This window comes from Terrapene carolina, unplaced genomic scaffold (genome assembly GCF_002925995.2).
Source record: "Terrapene carolina triunguis isolate 2854851 unplaced genomic scaffold, T_m_triunguis-2.0 Scaffold21, whole genome shotgun sequence".
NCBI lineage: Eukaryota > Metazoa > Chordata > Testudines > Emydidae > Terrapene > Terrapene triunguis.
In genome coordinates, this window is record NW_020664372.1 from 30,654,930 (window position 1) to 30,673,648 (window position 18,719).

General features: G+C 37.2%; 1 protein-coding gene across 1 annotated transcript in view; it reads left to right on the top strand.

Moving 5' to 3' along the window:
• Nucleotides 1-18,719, top strand: part of MYO16 (myosin XVI) — a 454,918-nt gene that overhangs the window by 320,418 nt on the left and 115,781 nt on the right. The window contains exons 21-24 of the mRNA XM_029913187.1: nucleotides 1,496-1,648; nucleotides 2,228-2,428; nucleotides 12,541-12,616; nucleotides 17,225-17,400. Of these exons, the coding sequence (XP_029769047.1) occupies nucleotides 1,496-1,648; nucleotides 2,228-2,428; nucleotides 12,541-12,616; nucleotides 17,225-17,400 (606 nt within the window). The remainder of the gene's footprint in view (nucleotides 1-1,495; nucleotides 1,649-2,227; nucleotides 2,429-12,540; nucleotides 12,617-17,224; nucleotides 17,401-18,719) is intronic.

Here is an 18,719-nt window from a genome sequence, read left to right on the forward strand (position 1 = left end):
GTTAAACAAAAGAGAGATCTTTTTTTATGTTATAGATGTCTCTTAAAGTAATGTTAAGATTTTTCTGGAAGAAGGATTCTGTAACTGGAATTAGAATTCTGAAACTGAAGGATAATAGATTATATAAAGTTATATAAAAAGTATCTTTTCCTAAATTTATTGCTTGTTTGTGTAATTCAGTCTTCTAATTTCAGTTTTAAGTGTTTGAGGAAAAAGTTGTGAAATTGATTAATTTTTAGAAATATCACTTTAAAAATAGATGGTTGCATTTAAGACTTTTATTTTGTATTATTCTGTATTTGGATAGGCACTCAATTAATTATAAAATTGATTTTTGTTTTTGTTTTGGATTTTTTTTTTTTTTGGTCATGCTACACAGCTTCACTGAAAAGTGATTGCAAGCAGATTGCATTAGTATTAGGTTTTAAAGTACAAAAGCTGTTCTGAAATGTCCATTATTTGGAGTCTTTTTGCTGATCTTAATGGTAAACCATGTACTTTCAAGACTGAACTACATATTTTAGTCTTTTTAAAAAAAACATAATTGATTGATTGGAACTATTTGTACATCCTTTATTCCTGGATGACACCGTTTCTAGCCAAAATAAACATGTGACTAAGGTCTAATCTGAAAAGAGACTGGATGCATTCAGTCTTTAATCTTTCCTCATAATTCAGTTCTTCCAACCCTCGGTTTTCTTAGTTATGATTATTTCCCACTTAATTTGAATAAAATACTTCAAGAAACACTCTTCCATGAAGTAATCGAATATTTATTCTTCCACAGGCTGATATCTCTATTTTTAAAAAATGTCCAATCAAAAAAATGACATCTCAACTATTTTTCAGTTGAAATTTGGCTTCTCAGCTAGACAATTTTTTTTGCAAAATGTGTGTGCTTTCTGAAGAAAATATTCTGGGGGTTTTGTTTGTTTGTTTGTTGTCAAAAAGCTGTATACTTGAAACTAAGTTTTCCATTTTCTGCCAAAACCCAAACATTTTCAGCTGGAAACGAACACATTTTGATGCATTGCTCTGTCGGAATTACAGTTTGGCTGCCTCATGTCCCCATTCTCCTCTATTGATTGGGCTCTCCAGCCAGGCTTCATCTCCCATTATGCACTATGGCCATTGGAGTCCCATGATGCACTACTTTCCCTCACTGTGGTGTTTTATGTAAATATGGTGTAATTCCACTTTAATAAGTGGAATTACTTGAGATTTACACCAGTATATCAGAGTACTGGTAAAATTTGGACCAATATGTAGAATTCACAATAATCAGTATAAACAGAGAACTGTTTCTTCTCAATTTAGTACTAATAGTAGTTACAATGTACATTTCCCTAGTGCCTTCCTAATCTCTGGTTTAACAAGAGATCACACATTGTACATCAACATTTCATCAAGTTTGATATTAGACACAGAGTAAAGCCTGTATTGATGAATTATTTTGTAAATTTCTATTACTTATTTTTCCTTCTTTTTACAACAGCTGTGTGTGAACATGATCAACGAGAAGATACACTGGTATATCAATGAAGTGCTTTTTCTACAAGAGCAAGCAGAATGTGTACAGGAAGGAGTTACTATGGAAACAACATATTCTCCTGGTAACCATACAGAAGCCTTGGATTTTTTCTTTCAGGTAGTTTTCCAACCCATTTATACACCATTTATATTTATACACATGCTCTCTGTTTTAGGCTAATAAAAATCCAGACTAGCAGTTTCTGATTTAGGTGTCTCTAGAGAAGGTGACAGGGGCAAAGAGTTCATAGAAGGAGGCCTCCATAACTGCCCTGTGCACCAGTATGGGGTAAAGGGTTTGGCAGAGGTCAACTGCCTTTACTGATCCACTGGCCCCCACACGTAGGGTCTGTATACAGTCCCTAGATGCTACTACAGATTTCTGACTCCTGTTGTGACCATGGAGATTTCTTCTATCCTTGGAATTGATTTCTGGAGTATGATTTCTATGAAATAGCATAATCTCTTGCTGTTTTCTTAAGAGATTAGTGTTAATCACAATTTTAGAGTAAATCAAATGTGAATTTTTGCATTTTTTGACCATCTCATGTGCTTAGCAGACTTTAACCAAAAGATTTTTTTCTACAGCGATACACAATTCTGTTTAATAAACAAGACATTTACTGTAAATGGAAGAATAGTATTCTGCCAATGAGTAAAAACAGAGAAATCTAAGATCATCCATTTTTCATTTCAGAAGCCATCAGGTTTTTTGGCCATGCTGGATGAAGAAAGCCAATCCATTTGGTCAATAGAACAGAATCTTTCTAAACGCCTTCAATCATACCTGGAAACCTCAGACACAAATGCAGTATATTCTTCCACGAAAGATGGAAATGGCAATGTTGCACCAAAGGATCAGAGTCCCACCTTCACTGTTATGCATTACGCTGGAAGGGTAAGTGAGTGGAGGGAAGTGAGTAATGAATCATATATGGCTAAGGAAAAGAGCAGTAAGGACAAAAGAGATTCCTCAAAGCTTCTGAACTAACAACTTCTGACAGCTAACAGAAAGAGCTGAGTCCATTATAAACAAATCAGTTTATCTGACAATACATTGTTAGAAAGAATCTAATATCTCAAAATTCATAGGCTGTCATTCATAGTTTATACTCCCTTACATAGGTGCGGACTACGTAGGTGCTCCAGGGCTGGAGCATCCATGGAAAAAAAAATAGTGGGTGCTCAGGACCCACTGACAGCACCCTAATCAGCTCCTCCCCCTCCCCCCAGCATCTCCTGCCCTCTGGTGGGCCCCACTGATCAGCTCCTTCCCTTCCCTCGCAGCTCCTCCTGCCCTTCATGATCAGCTTTTCAGTGGTGTGCAGGAGGTGGAGTGGGGGAGGAGCGAGGGCGGGGCACACTGGGGGAGGGGATGGAATGGGGCAGGGTGAGGTAGGGCGGGGTGAGGCGGGAAGAGGCAGGGTAGGGGGTTGGGGTAAGAGATGGAGTGGGGGCGGGGCCTCAGATGGAGCGGGGCTTGAGCCACTTAGAAAGACGGCGCCTCTGCTCCTTTGTTTTCTCTTGATCCTTAATATGACAAGGTACAAGGTGATGATTGGTAGGGCCACTATGAGAATTTCTTGGCCTAGGAAAGGTTTTGAAAATCCTTACCATGTTGCAGAGATCTGGTAAAAAAATAGGATTCTTTTTGTGAAAATGTACACCAAAATATTGTGCTTTTTTGAAATTTCACTCCAGGTGGTCAAAAAAACAGGGTGAATTTTTGGCAACTTTTGTGAAAAATACATCACATTTTTTCCAACAAAAAATCATAATTTGAAAAATTTTGACTGGCTTTGAAATCCAGTACTCTTTCTCCCTCTTCTTACATTAATTCTCTTCCCCAATCTCTTCTCTTCCCCAATCTCTTCCTTCATCTCTGTCTGCACACTGTTCCTCTGTCCTACCAATCAAAATCAGATTTTTTTTTTAAAAAAGTGCAGGCACCATTCTGATAGTAGGACAATCACTTTTCTCTTTTTGCTGATATGGGAAATATATTTTATACTCCTTTATTTTTTCTCTTGGTATTTAATATGCAACAGTACAAGATGGTGATGGACAGGGCCAATATGAGAATTTCTTGGCCCAAAGGAAATTTCAAAAATCCTTCTTCAGGCTCATTCTGATATGCTGCTGATGTTCTGTGTTTTGAATGTAGTGTATAGAATCAATGGTTTAAACCCTACAGTCATTATCTAGTCAAAACTCCAAATGAAATCATCATGTAAGGACACAGAATAAGAATTGCAGGATTTGGTCCTTATGTCTAATTAGACTGGCCTTTTCTCTCTCTCTCCCTCTCGTGCCATTGACGCTGCGAACCCATCTGCTCATGGAACTCACATAACAGTATTGTGGCTTGCAGGTTCAGGTCCTATGTTTAAAGATAGTCTTTATAAACTAAATTGGTGTATGTAGTGTGTGTGTGTGTAGATATATAAGCTTTATGTCCTACGTTCTATACGCCCTGTGTTATATCAGACACCTTGCCCTAGATTCTTTCCTTTTTGGACAGGGAGAAGACAGGAAAGGTAAGCTTGGTAAACAAGTTGATCAATGATGAAAACTGATCAAAACCTCAATTTCGCTATAATTAGTTAGGCTAATTATACAAGCATGGTTAACTGGGATATCTGATTACTGTACTTAATTACAAATGATGTTGAATAGATAATTGTTAGAACGTATACACTATATTGCACATGCGCACACACACACACACACACACACACACACACACACACACACACACACCCAAGAGAAATGGAGCTTTTCACCAAGAGTGCATAACACATAACTCTTCATCATGCCAGGTAGTTAGAGCAACATTCTCCTGCAGTACTGCTCAGTGTAGCAAACATATTGGGCTTAGATAGTGTGGTGATAGGTGCTGTATAACTACAATAGCTAGGTAGATTGCATGACACGATGTTCTATTGTAATGATAAAGATATGTCAAAATAGTGCTAGAATGCTACCGCGCCCCAGAACGATATGCAAGTTGGCATGAATGAGCAGCAGTGAAGCAGTTAAGGAATGAAAATTAAACTCATAACAAGAACAATAAGCACATTGAAAAAGCCACATGGGGGCAGGGGGAGGGAGGAACGTGCTTGTGGTATCCTCTTACAAAACACTCAATAGGACCATTAATTAAGATCAAAGCCTCAGGTACCTAGTTCCAAAACTTAGGACTTGAGTGGTAAATGGTATACCTTTCATTCATTTGTGTTTTATCCTTAGAATTTCATTTTATTAAAGAGACTTTTGGTTTGACCTTTCCCCAGTACTATTAATGATGTTTAATCTAAAGTATGAACAATGGGCCAGCGCCTCTGCTGATGTAAATCCCCATAGCCCCATTAAAGTCAGTGCAGATACTCTGTACACCGGCTAAGGAGCTGGCCCAGTGTGTGCAAGACTTGACAAGCTGTTGATAGGATGCTGACTGAGGGTAAGAGGCTCTTGTCTTGCAAAGATGGAAAGATCCTTTTGAAATGTTAAAGCATCCCTGTTTGAATGGTGATTGAGCATTTTTCAAAAATACATTCGCATTTTTCATTTCTCCTGGGATCATTATGTCACTATCACAGGGTATCATTTCTAATAACAGAAGAATAGTTGTTTAATAAATAAGTACATAAAATGCAGATTTTCCCAAACCAACATAGCCTAATGGGTTCATTTAAAAAACCACCCCAGGAATTTTTAAGGGATTTTACTTTTGCTGATGCTGTTCTTAAGCTTGTGCTGTTACTACATTTTGTTAAGTGCTTTATGCTGCAAATTGCTAGCAAATCAGACCTTTAAATATATCAGGTTTTATTGGCAATCCAAAATAAGATTTTCATACAAAAAGTATCAGTATAGTTTGGCAGGTTTTGGTAGCCATTGTTATATTCTTGTTCAATTAAATGTATTTGAAGCAAATGAAGTGTAAAGCAACCCTTGGATGACTCATTGACTTTGGAGATCCCAACATTTAAAACAAGGGGGCCTGATTCTGATTTCACTTATACTAATTTTACTCTGATGTAACTTCCTTAACTTCAATGAAGTTTCTCATGATTGACATGAGTGTAAATGACAAGTGAATTAGGCTCAGAGGGTAGAAAATGAATGACCAGTACAAAGGCATTTGATAATTGAATATGGAGCTTTCAACCCTCTAAGGTTACCCATTTAAAGTCAGTCAGTGTGTCTAGAACCAGTGTGTGTTTGGTAGAAAGTTACAATGGATACGAGTCTTCTGTTAAACAGTGGAGGGCGGACAGCCTGATGTCCTTAGGTAGCTCAAATTATTGTTGCCACATATTTCTTAGTCAGTGTGAAATGGCTTCTTCACACTATGTGGTACAGAACAACCAAATCATGCTAGCACTTCACCCTGGCCCTCATAGGGAATCGTTATGACCCTGGGCCCTATGTGGCAGGTGGTTTGGCAGTCCTGGTGCCAGAAATTCTGGGTTTTTTTCTTGGCTCATGCATTCACTGTATTTGTTGTGAGATTGTTCGGCTGATTTCAGTGAAGAAAACATTACCAGATGCTACATGGATATTGACAGCTGCACATCTGATATTGCAGAAAAAAGTGCAGTAGCAATCACCTATAATAATACAATATAAAATTACATTTGTTTATTTCTTTGATTTACGGGTGTGGGTGGGAGGGGAGCAAGGAGTGGGGAGGGAGAAGCAATACTGTGTGAGAGATTTTGAGGGTGGGAGACTGGAAAGAGTGAGGCATTAGAGAGATTTAACAGAATGAGGCAGGTATCATGTGGAAAAAATAGTATGTGATCATATAATTAAAGACTGTACCATAATGGATATGCACAAGCGGGCAGAAGTAGGGTTTCACGGGTATGTGCATTACTTTATCTCTGAGTTTTAATTCTGCAACTGAACAGAACACCACATCATCTTTACATATAATGTCTGTTTGTTCTAGTATGTTATTTAGCACTTAGCATCACAGAATGTAAGTACTTAAAGGAGCATAAACAGAACAATAAAATCTTTTTTGAGGAGTTTTGGTTTTGTTCTTTTGGAGCAGTGGGAGAGGAACATGACTTTGAGTGTTAGGATTTTTTTTAAAAAATCAATTCTGATGGCAGGATTGATCAAAAAGTTGTTTTACACCTTGATCTGAACACCACCAGGCTAGGGCTTAGTCTGATCTCTTCTGGAAAGGGGTTGCACAGCTGGGGTCTTTCTTCTGAGAATGCTTTGTTCCTAGGGTCTAATACTCAGAACCTGGGTGTATTCCGCTGCATTTTCCCTGTGGTGTGTAGTTTTCCTGAGGCATCATGGATGAAAAGGCAGTCTCTGAAGTAGCTAAGTCCCATACTACAAACTATGAATATGTATTGCTGAATCTAATACTGTTTTTTTATTTTATTTGATAAATGAATTTCACCATCTGATGGAATTGCACCAGTAAAGTGCAATATAGAATTTGGAGATACTTGGATTCAGAACATTGACATCCACATGTCTCTGGCTCCCACATGCCATCAGGGTTTCTCATGAATTATGTTACTGATCTGTTAGCATTGCTGATGGAAGTGATTTTTTTAGGGTGAAAGGATAGTATTCCATTACTGAACATTTGCCAGGGCTCAAAATATCTCTTTTCTTATAAATGGTGTTAATGTACCAGTAAGTAAATCTGAAATATATCATCCTAGTACTATGCTAACAGCCACATCTTAAACCATCAGAGACATTTAATGTACTGATACTTGAGAGATTCTATCTGTATGTTATCCACGTTATCTGAACAATTTGTCATTATAACTGAAGCTTTATGCAGCCTAAATTTACGAACACATTAACAAATTTGATAGACCCCTTGACATTACATACCTTGCCACAGTTTTGACCTACAGAATTGTAATAAACTGATCAGACCAAAAGACCAGCTTCTTTGCTCTTTAAAGCTGTTTACATAATGTCCTTTAAGTGCAGATCAATGTCCGTTCAATTTCCCAACTATGTATGTGTCAAAAATACCTCTCTCAACTGTCAACTTACCTTCACCAATGGGAGCCTTGTGTGAGACAGTTTTACAGCCCAGGCAGACTCTGAAACTGAACCTTTAAATCAAAAGACCAAATAGAGGGATTAATCAATAGGGAAGCTTTTATTTTCTTTATTTTTCCCCAGGCTGAATCCCCAGACAGAATAATCAAATCAGTCTACTCTAAGTTATACCTGAGCCACTAAAGGTTATTTGACAAAGATGTTCTCTTTCACAGAGAGAAGTTAGTTGTGTTTTTTTTATATCAGACCTGGTTTTGGAGGTTCATTTACAGGTCTTTCCCACCTCCCCCCCACAAAAAAGAACCCCCAAAAAACCCCTAGCCAATTCTTGCTGCTAAATAGATTTGTGTCTTCGTGGTCTATTATTTCTATCAGTGTGTTTGACTAAATCATGTCAGAATATATGAAGAATGTTCACTTAACAAGGTTTAGGTTCTAGAAAGAAAACTAAAGAGATTGATAGGTTCAAGCTTTTAAGTGATCTCACTGTTTCATCAAAGACTTGATAGCTTCTTTTATCTACATCTTTATCTTCTGGCAGGAAAGTAATAAATAAAATACCAATGAGGGCCCAGTGTGTTGATATCTGCACTCAGTGTGTTCATTTAAATTATGCAAAATGATAAATGTCTTTTTTACCATTAACCGAATTTAAATGTTTTAACTGCAAATTAAGACCAGTGTCTACATCTTAAATGTCTTGCAGAGTTTCACGGTGAGATGCTTTATCAGCATGAAATGTTAAATTAATTTTACATAATGTGGATAACCCACCACAACAATGTAATACTATCAAAACAATGCAAAATATGCTTATTACACTATATCTCATTATTAAAACAGCCAGGCATTACTTTTTAACTGATTTGAATGCAGATGCACTTTGAGCCAGATCAACGTTCAAATCCTGATCATTCTTTCCCAATTATCTTTGGGGTTCAAGTTTGAGTCCATTAAAGGCCTGAGTCATAAATTCAGATATGTACTTCCCTATTTTTTTAAAGGGGCTAGTTCCCAGGTTCTGCTTTGGCCTAGTATTGATTCTGTGGCACTAAAAATAGTGAAAACCTTTAAGGGTAGACTAACTGGGTTGTAGAAAATAAGGAACAAAAAACCCTCCCCTCTGAACTTCACCCACTTTAAGACATAAACTCAACCCAAACATTTATTTTTACTGAAACCATATGTCATGTGGTACTGTACATATGACTGTGTTTAATTTATATTGTGTTAGCACCCAACGACCCCAAACATTACTTTAGGTGCTGTTCAGATACGTAAGTAGATATAATCTCTGCCCCAAAGAGCTTGAAATAAGAGGCAACAAACAATTGTAATAAACAGCAGAAGGGGAGTGGGGAAGGTGGAAAGGTGTTATGAGGATAGGGGCATGCAGTTACATAGGTTAGCTATGTGCACATTTTGATGGGTCTGAATAATTTACAATTAAAAATATTAGCTGTGCTTGACAACAATTCAATGTAGCCATTTCTTGTAGGCATCACAGCAGAAGTTGATGCTGAGGAATGGATACGAAGAAGGAGTGGACTAATTTTTGATTAGTCTAGGAAGCATATTGCATGCATAAGGAGTGTAGAAATTTGAAAGGGTAGAGATTTATGAGAGAAGTGGACAAATTGACATTCAAAGCTAGCAGCACTGTCCGAGTGGATGACTGAATGTACAAGGCTGGCAAAAAAGTAGAACATCTTTTTACTTATGAACTGAGCACATGTGAACTAGAATCACTATGAGATAGTACATATGAAGCCCCACAAGACCACTTTTACAGAATCACTCTTCAGTGAGTTGAAGCATTGACTTAATTTACCATGTCAGCAAGAAAAAGTGTGGGTGTATATATATACACAGCAATAAAAAACCTGCAGCAGCAAGTCTCAGAGCCCAGGTCAACTGACTCAGGCATGCAGGGCTAGCACTGTGGGGTTAAAAATAGCAGTGTACACATGCAGGCTTTGACTGGAGCCTGGGCTCTGAAGCCCGGCAAGTGAGGAGGGTCTCGGAAACCAGTCTCTTGCCTAAGCCCAAATGTCTACACTTATTTTTAGCCCTGCAGCGCAAGACCTGCAAGCCTCAGTCAGCAGACTGGGCTTTGAAACTTGCTATCACAGGGTTATTTTTGCTATGTAGACGTACCCTGTTAGTGAGAATAGTAATTTCATCATAAATAAGATTCCTAATAATTGTTTTACGTATCACAAGTAATATAAGAGATGTCTTATTAAAAAAAAAAATCCAGCATTTAGTACTGAATTATATCAGTACCCCAGGTTCCCAAATTTGTTCACTTCTGTGCAGACATATAAGGATAATTTATTATCTTCACCTGCTTTACTTACTATAACCGCTGATAGTAACTCTTCTAATTTAGTTAAAGACTAACATTCTCAATTAAGAAATGATGTTATGGATTTGTAAAATAAGTGCTGTAAATTATTTTTCATGGAGAAATATGGTGAAACATTTATTTTAAGAACACTAAAAGCATTTAATAGTGTACTTAAATTATACTAATAGTTTAGTAAATATGCTGCCTGTTCATAAGAGGTGCCATTAAAGAATTACATAATATTGCATCTGTCATAAAAAAAAAAAGAAATGGCATGCAGTTCTATTGTCAGGCTTTTTCTATGACAGATATCATACTAAGTAATTGTCAAATGATGTAATTAACATAACATGTTATATAGATCCAAGTCATATAATCTTTTTTCACGAGTAATACAGGCAGTCCTCGACTTTACAATGTTCAAGTTATGACGTTTTTAAATTGTCATCGTGTTTCGACTTTACAACGTCGGTTTCGACTTTACAATGCTCGATCTGACATTATTCCTATGGGAAATTCGAGTTACGACGTTTTCGACTTAAGACGCGATTTTCAGGAACCAATTGTGTTGTAAGTCCGAGGACTGCCTGTACAGCATTACATAATTGCCAAATGACCTAATCAAAGCAACTTATTTTACTGATCAGTATTACTAAGTGCCTAAGTACCATAAGAGCCTAAATTTCTTTGAATGGCACTGGGACTGAGACGCTACATGGCTATGTAATATTAAAAATGGGACTTAAGCTTACATTAGGTGCCTTTCAAAATTGTACCCAAGGTGTATTGTTAATGCAGGCCTTGCTTTCAGCCTTAGTCATGGTTTGCATCTACTTAAAATTGTTAGATATGAGAGAAATCATATTAGCATTTTAACATACATATAATCTGAGATGAAATATTAAAACTGATGTTAATACAAAATTAAATTTGGAAATTTGAATACAGAAAATCAAGAGATTGAGAACCACTTTGGGTTCCATTTTCCCATCACCATGGACAACTGTGCTCCAGGAGTGATGGACCCATAAAGGAGGGAAGGTGGTGTTTGCATTACTGTGTTACGCTTTGTTATGCTATTCAAGAATCTTATACTGTGGCTATCACTGTGGTATCTGAGTGCCTTCCAGTAGTATATTAAGCAACATGACTGGGATCCATCACATGTGGGTCTTTCCTTTTTTCTCTCTTCCTCTACTTGGGGGAATAATTGTGTGTGACTGGTTTTGTTTTAGTTGGGTTTTGTTTTTTGTCGGAGGTGGATGTCTGCAGTACTATGTGTTTTTCTTGTTGATCACTCAGTCAAAGAAGTGCATTCTGTCCTTGGAATAAAAAGTGGGGAGGTTTATTGTGGTTCCTAGATCCCGTAGGAGTTGCTCCTACAGTCTTGGGCAGGTCCCAAGAAGGATCTGTCTCCTGCACAGGTAAACTTTTCCTATGCAGTAGACAACTTCATTGTGCCAGAGGAGTGAAACTGTTGTCTGGGGTCCCCACCCCAGCACTTCTAGTGGTGTTTTAGTTCCTTGGTCCATGGCCTTTGAATTCCTTGAAGAATAGGACCAAGATCTTGAATTTGATCTAGGTATCAATGGGGAGCCAGTGTAGTGACCAAAGGAGAGATTTGAAGTACTCACGATAACTTTTGTTGCTAAGGAGAAACACTGCTGTATTAGTTGCAATATCTAAGGGCTGTGAGGTTTCATGTCCAGGGAGATTTCATTTCTATAGACCATTTATGAGGTAACAAATATGTGATAGAGGCCTGTTGTGCTGTTCCAAAATCCACCCTTTTACTGGAGGTTATCTTTACTCTGTATCTTTAAAAATGTGACATAAGTAAAAAGAGCCTGAAGAAAGACTGTACTCATAATCAATTCTCTGTAGCATCCCACCTGTAAAGTGGAAATCATACTTACAATGTCCTACCTCACAGTGCTGCTGTGAGGATTAACTAATGACTGCAAAGCACTTTGTAAACTTAAAATGGTGTAGCATGGATATAATCACTTGCGCAAGTTTTCTCTGTCCCTCCTCCTAGCCTCAATGAGCTCATTGCCTAGTTGGTTCTGATGAGTCTAACCTTGTCTGGCTACCTAGCATATCAACAAAATAACTCTGCATCTCTCCATGAGGTCTCAAAGCTACACACACACACACGCACACACACACACTTACTTACAATTACATACAAAAGTACAAAAGATCTTAACAATAGTGCTTTATTGAAACTGTTTCCTTCAAATGCAGCCTACGCGCTAGTCGTCAAGGGCATTTAACTCTATGGAAAGCTTGAAAGCATAGCAACAAGCCGGTTTTGATCTGTTGGGACACAAAGAAATGATAGATATCAGTCAAAATCCTAAATCTGAATAATTTTGAAGTGCATGTATCTCAAAATCAGTTTGACTTAATTTCAGCACACTTTGCAGAAACAGAATAAATAAGGCCAAACTAATTCTAGTTAAAATTGGTGAGATTTGGGGAAGGCTAGAAACAGGGCTTATCTGGTTGCAACCATAACTGTGCAGCTACAACTATAATGTTTACAGCGAAAGATTTTTAAATGCAGTTTTAAACATTACTAATTATGCCATTATATTTGACTGCAGGTGACTTATGAAATTGTTGGAGCTATTGAAAAAAATAAAGATTCACTTTCACAAAATCTCCTATTTGTAATGAAAAGTAAGTGCTTTTTTGTTGTTAGAATGTGCCACATCATGCCTTAACTTTCTAATCCTTACCATAGTTTTATAAAATATGTCATCCACAACTTAATAATTGAAAGAAACTTTTCATTTTAAATACCAGAAATAATAATACTCTTACTATAGTATACATTGTGTACAAGTTATTTTGAAGCCCAATCAAAACTTTAATTTAAACAGGCTTTTAACAGCTGTACATGTAAAACACCTTTCTGTGACATTAAGGGTATGAATTTTGAAAAGATTTTTCTAAAGACTAATGAAAACAACTAAGGTTTCTAAAGTTATACCAATTGTAGTGGGATTTATTTAATTACTAAAAATGACTCAAGAACTGCTACTAAAATGGCATTTTGTGGGTGTGCCTGTATTTTTCAGTAAATAGACACATAGTGTGTCTAGGTGAGCAAAAGGATTCTGTAAATTTGGTTCAGTGTGCCTATTCTATAATTGTACGTCTAGTAATAATTTTGTAGACATCTTTGTTTATTTATTAGTGATTTATAATTAGATAGTTAAAAATTTCTTGTCATTTTATGTTTACCTTTGTCTTTGTATTTAAAAAGAAATCCACTTTCCTCAAGGAAACATGACAATTTATTTTCTCGCAGATGTTATCTTTCTTTCCCTAAACCACTGCAGAGTATTTCAACTAAAATATTATCTATTATATTTAATGCCACAGAAATAGAGGTCTTCTGATGTAATATTTGCCTTCAGAATCAACACTGCTAGTAGAATATATTGACTTCCTAGCAATTATACAGTGAAATTAGCTAAACTCTCTGATAAAGTCATTGCTGCATTTCAAAGACAAACAGTATTGACAAAAATATGAGCCTTTAATAATATTATGGATGAAGAAAAAAATAAAGAATTGATCTTGAATATATTCCTATTTATTATAGTTTTAGCAATATTCTAGTTCTTTGTTGTTTTAACTTAATTTGTATTATACTAACTATTCCTTGTCCTGTATGATGATCTGCTATACAAGTATAAGAAATGTATATAAACATACAGTGTATTCCAAAGGTAAAAGACAGAGCATTATTCCTTTCTATCATATAGTCTCTCCTTTTATTTTCATTACTACATTATGGATCCAGTTGAGGCAGTCCTTTTATAAGGAAAAAGGGGAAATTGCATTTGATATATAAACTCTTTGATGTGGTTAATGTGAGTATATATAATTTAGAAGTCAAATATCAATAGATCCAACTAATTGAAGAGGACTAAACATAAAATTTTCTAAAGCACCTTCTTATTTTCAAAAGTGACTTAGGCATGTAGGAGCCTAAATCCCATTGACTTTCAATGAAACTTAGGCTCCTAAGGCCAGATTTACAAAGGTATTTAACCAGCTAAAGATGCAGACAGGTGCCTAGTGGGATTTCCAAAGTTGCTTAAGTGAATTAAATGCCAACTCCCATTGATTTTCAGTGAGTCTTAGGGCAGGTATTCACTAACCGCCGGATTGGCGGATAGAGATCGATCTATCGGGGATCGATTTATCGCGTCTCGTCTAGATGCGGATAAATCAATCCCTGAATGCTCTCCCTGTACTCCAGCTCGCGAGAGGCGGAAGCGGAGTCGACGGGAGAATGGCAGCGGTCAACTCGCCGCCGTCCTCACGACCAGGTAAGTCGACCTAAGATACACCGACTTCAGCTACGCTATTCGCGTAGCTGAAGTTGTGTATTTTAGATCGACACCCTCCCCCCCCAGTATAGACCAGGGCTTAGTCTCCCCACACACACACACACACACACACACACACACACACACACACTCTCTCTCTCTCTTTCTCTCCTAAGAGCCTAAGTCACTTTTGAAAATGGGATTTAGGCTCCTAAATCACTTTGAGGCTTTTGAAAATTTTACCCTGCTCCTAAAATAACAAACACACAGAAACGTGTTAGAATAGACCTGTTAGAATAGACTGTGTTGATTCTAATTTTGGGGGACTTCTTGTTACTGCTTCTAATGATGGCACTGGACACACCCTTTTTTACTGGGACTACTGGTCATCCCCTTGGATCCCGCTTTGAATAGAGAGTAGTGGTGGTCTTACTGAGTCAAGGGAGTTGTTTTAGACTCTAGTTCTCCTTAAATATATGATTACTATTATGTTAATTATAGTAGTCTCTGCAACAAAAGGGAAACAGATCCATTATCCTGTTAATTTACACAGTCTGTCACGAGTAAAGAGCAACCTCTAGAACTACTGCTTGTTATGCTAAATATTATGATTTTACTGTTACCTCATCTTTCCATTCCTCAATCCCACATCCTACTGCATGTTTGTCTATTTCATCCACACATTAGGTCTTGTCATAATCCTAGATTGTGAGTTCTTTGGGCAGTGACTGCTTTTTTATTTATTTATTTATTTTCAATTTGTTTGTATTTCACGTTCAACAATAGGCTCCTGATTGGGTCTCCAAGGTGCTCCTGTAAAGCAAATAGCACAAGATAATAAATGTAGGGAATCTATCACCATAGCATCTGAAAACGAGAATTTAAATAAATAAATAAATAACAGCAATGAGGGATATTAATAAGAATTAGCTGTTAGTTTTTATTTTGGCATTCCACTATATATTTACATTCCAGTATAAACTATTCTCATGTCACTTTCTAAAATCTTAACCTAGATTTCTTGCAAAGCCCCTTCTTCTTCCTCCCCACCCACACACTGTTTTAAGAATTAATAATGCAATCATTTTCTAGCCTTCCATGTTAGTTCTACAGCCTGACCTATCATTTGTCCCATGGAAGGACAACTGAGCTTTTATGCTGAATTTTCAACCCTCAGTCAGCTCACAGATTAGTTTGGTGCTTAGTTTCCATTCCAAGCAAAGCCGTTACCAAGTCTACCCAGCTGACCTTTTCCTTACAGGAGAAATTTTAGAATATGAGTCTGCTCAGCCTGTGACTAGCATAACACTCACCAGCAGACGTTCACTAAAGTTCAGTTACCATTGTTTCTTTGTCATATTTTTTTCATGTCTTTTCATGCCGACCCCCTTTATGGAACATCCTACTCTTGCCTGCCAAACCAGTACCCTCTTGTTTAAATTCCCCTTGAAAATCATCTCTTCTGTGCTATCCACAATAAGTCAGTCAAAAATAGATAGTAGCTTATTGCTCTTATTTGGTACACATATTAAAAACTACCCTGAAGTTCTATAATATGCACATGTTTAAAATGAACAACTGTGAAATCAGGTTGCTACAACTCTCTCTTCTCTTTCCCATCCCTTATTGTTTGTCACACATCACAGGGTTAACTGCACCTTTGACACCCTCCCCCTCCTTGGTTTCCTCAAAGGCACGCACTTAACGTTTCAGGCCCTACCTGTCACCTCTCTTGGGTAGAAACCTGTGTCTCTCTGCCTCCAGGAATTTAGGCTTACAGTCACTCTGCTTCTCACAGTGATTTCCCCAGCAGATCTGACCAGGGTTCAGCATGTGTGGTTTGCTCTTTCTCCAGGGGTTGCAACAGTATACTCCAGCTACCCAGTCAGTCTTCACAAAGCATACTACATTTATTCTTGGGGCAAAAGCATCACAGAGAAAACATAAAAAACAAGAAATGGTCCTGCACACATGGTAAAAGTTTACCAGAGGTCACCCCCCTCTAACGTAGGTCTCTGGTAGGAACCCATCTTTCAAAGTTCTCAATAGGTTTGCTCTTTGGATATCAAGTTTCAGAACAAGAACAAGAACAATCTTGGACAGTTCAGTTGGTTCTTTATATAGTTTAAGCCTTTGATCTCTGGCCTCCTGTAACAGGCCCTATTTCAGGGACCGAAGCTTCAGAAGCTGGGTTTTGGCATAACTGTTGTTGGGAAATTTTGCAGTAAGCATCACCCAGGGATTTTCCAGGAAACCAATTCAGCCAGGACCATGGAAACACTTACTGTCTAAAAAGTCCATGTGTTTCTGGCACATTTCGATATAATAGTCTTTTCAGGATTGCATGCTTCCCAGGTCTCACATCTGTCACAACTCCCACTTGTTGTGTCATGTCAGATTATTTTTCTTTGTCTCAGATACAGTGTCTTTATCTGACTTTTGTGACGTGCCTAGCATACATCTGGATGCTACAAAATATCATACCATTTTTACAGCATATGTTCATTTTACACTATTTAAGTCATGTAGGTGCAAGCTACAGTAACTAAATAGGAGTCCAGAATATAGCAAAACATCCAAAATAATCATCACCCAAACACTGAAGTTTAGACAGACCTGTAACACTGAATCCTAAACTTTATTTGGTGTTGCTTAGTGCCCCCACTCAGTTCAATTTAAGCATATTTTGACATAAGCACATTTAAAAACAATCACTGTTGACTGACAACTGGGATGACTGGGATACTTGAATCTGCTATTGGACTTGGATTAGAATAACTAACAATGCATAAATGCAAAACTTAATGGGCTGTTCATCTGAAATAGTTTATGCATCGTCTTTTTTAATACTATCTCCTGCTATGTGTGTCCTGTTCCTTTCACTGTGTATGTGATTTTCTCACCTGTATCTTATCTCTGTGCATTAATTTTCTTTTTCTCCCAGCTAGTGAAAATATAGTCATCAATCAGTTGTTCCAGTCTAAACTGACACAGACAGGATCCCTTGTCCCTCCATATCATTCTCTTAAAATTAGAGGATCCAAAGCAGCCTTGCTCAATAAGAAAACATCAGTAGCCTACACAAGAGGAGAAGCAAAGAAATATATGGAGCTCAGTAAGGTAGGAGTTTGGAACTTTTTTTCACCCTTGAAGAACACTAGAGAAAATCCTTTCCTCATTGACTATAATGTCCAAGAAATCTGGGTATTTCAGAAAGCTCCATAAATTCCAGGCAACATTCTAAATTTTACTTGTTGAAATAATCAGGCACACCATTCTGATTGCAAAGCAACTGAGGAAACTATACAATATTATTGTTGATTGAAGGATCTCTGAAATCTACTGTCTTCCCTGGACAATATAGCAGTGAGTTCAATATTACAGCCAACAAAATTATTATGTGGAACACTGGATGCTTCATCTATGTGGCTGTCATAATGAATGTAAAATAACTTAAGGGACAGTAAACTTAGAGGGATAAATTTATCTTCCTTAATCTGTTGGTATTCATCACTTAAGAGGTTTATGGTTTACAAGCAATAATTTTATGTTCATGCATATATGTGGTATATTGGTTAAACTCTCATTCTCTGCCTGATTGTTTATACCATAAAAATTAAAGATGAACAGAACAGTAGACAATGTTGAGTTGGAGGAGAACTGTGTAGTGTAGGCCTTTGTATATATCAATATAAATCTATTGAGCTGAAATTAAAATCCCTCAGTATCTGAATTGGTCTTCACTTCCATTACCTGATTTCAGCCAAAAGTAAAAACAAAAAAGGAAACCACAACAATTGGGAGGCTGTCCAGAACAATCAATTGTTCGATTGCAACATTGTCCCTTGCAGGACAACATTTTGTCTTTCTCACTGAATCAAAAGATTTTGTAAAGTTATTGCCATTTTATAGTAGTGAAAATCAATGAAAACAAATTATGTTGAAGGGTTTAGTGGACCTAAAAACTTGGAGTATTACCTTTAAATAGAGGTCACATCATTGCTAAATCCAAGTTTGAAGCTATCATGGAATATTACCTCTTTCTAGAAAAGCAGGAAAGGTGTTCCCCGAACGGAGCAGGTGTATCACTAGGCCTATTGCGTTGCACAGTTTTGTCTTTTGACATACTGCTGTAAAAAATCAATTCCAGCCACAGGATTGCAGAGTTTGCTCTCCCATCTATTTGTGGGATGATCTATTCAGTTAACGCCAATGAATACTAATGGCAGTTTTTCATATAAATGCCCCTGGAAATTAGTATGACAACAGTTTACTCCCACTCTCAGTAAAGTCAATAGCAATATGGCTATTGACTTCAATGGTGCTGGTTTGAACCCTAGATCCTTAAAAAATGTATTTATCATACCTTAATCTCCTCCTTTTTTCCAACACATAGCCTACAGAATCTATCCAGGGAGACAAGTATCAAAGGGGTAGCC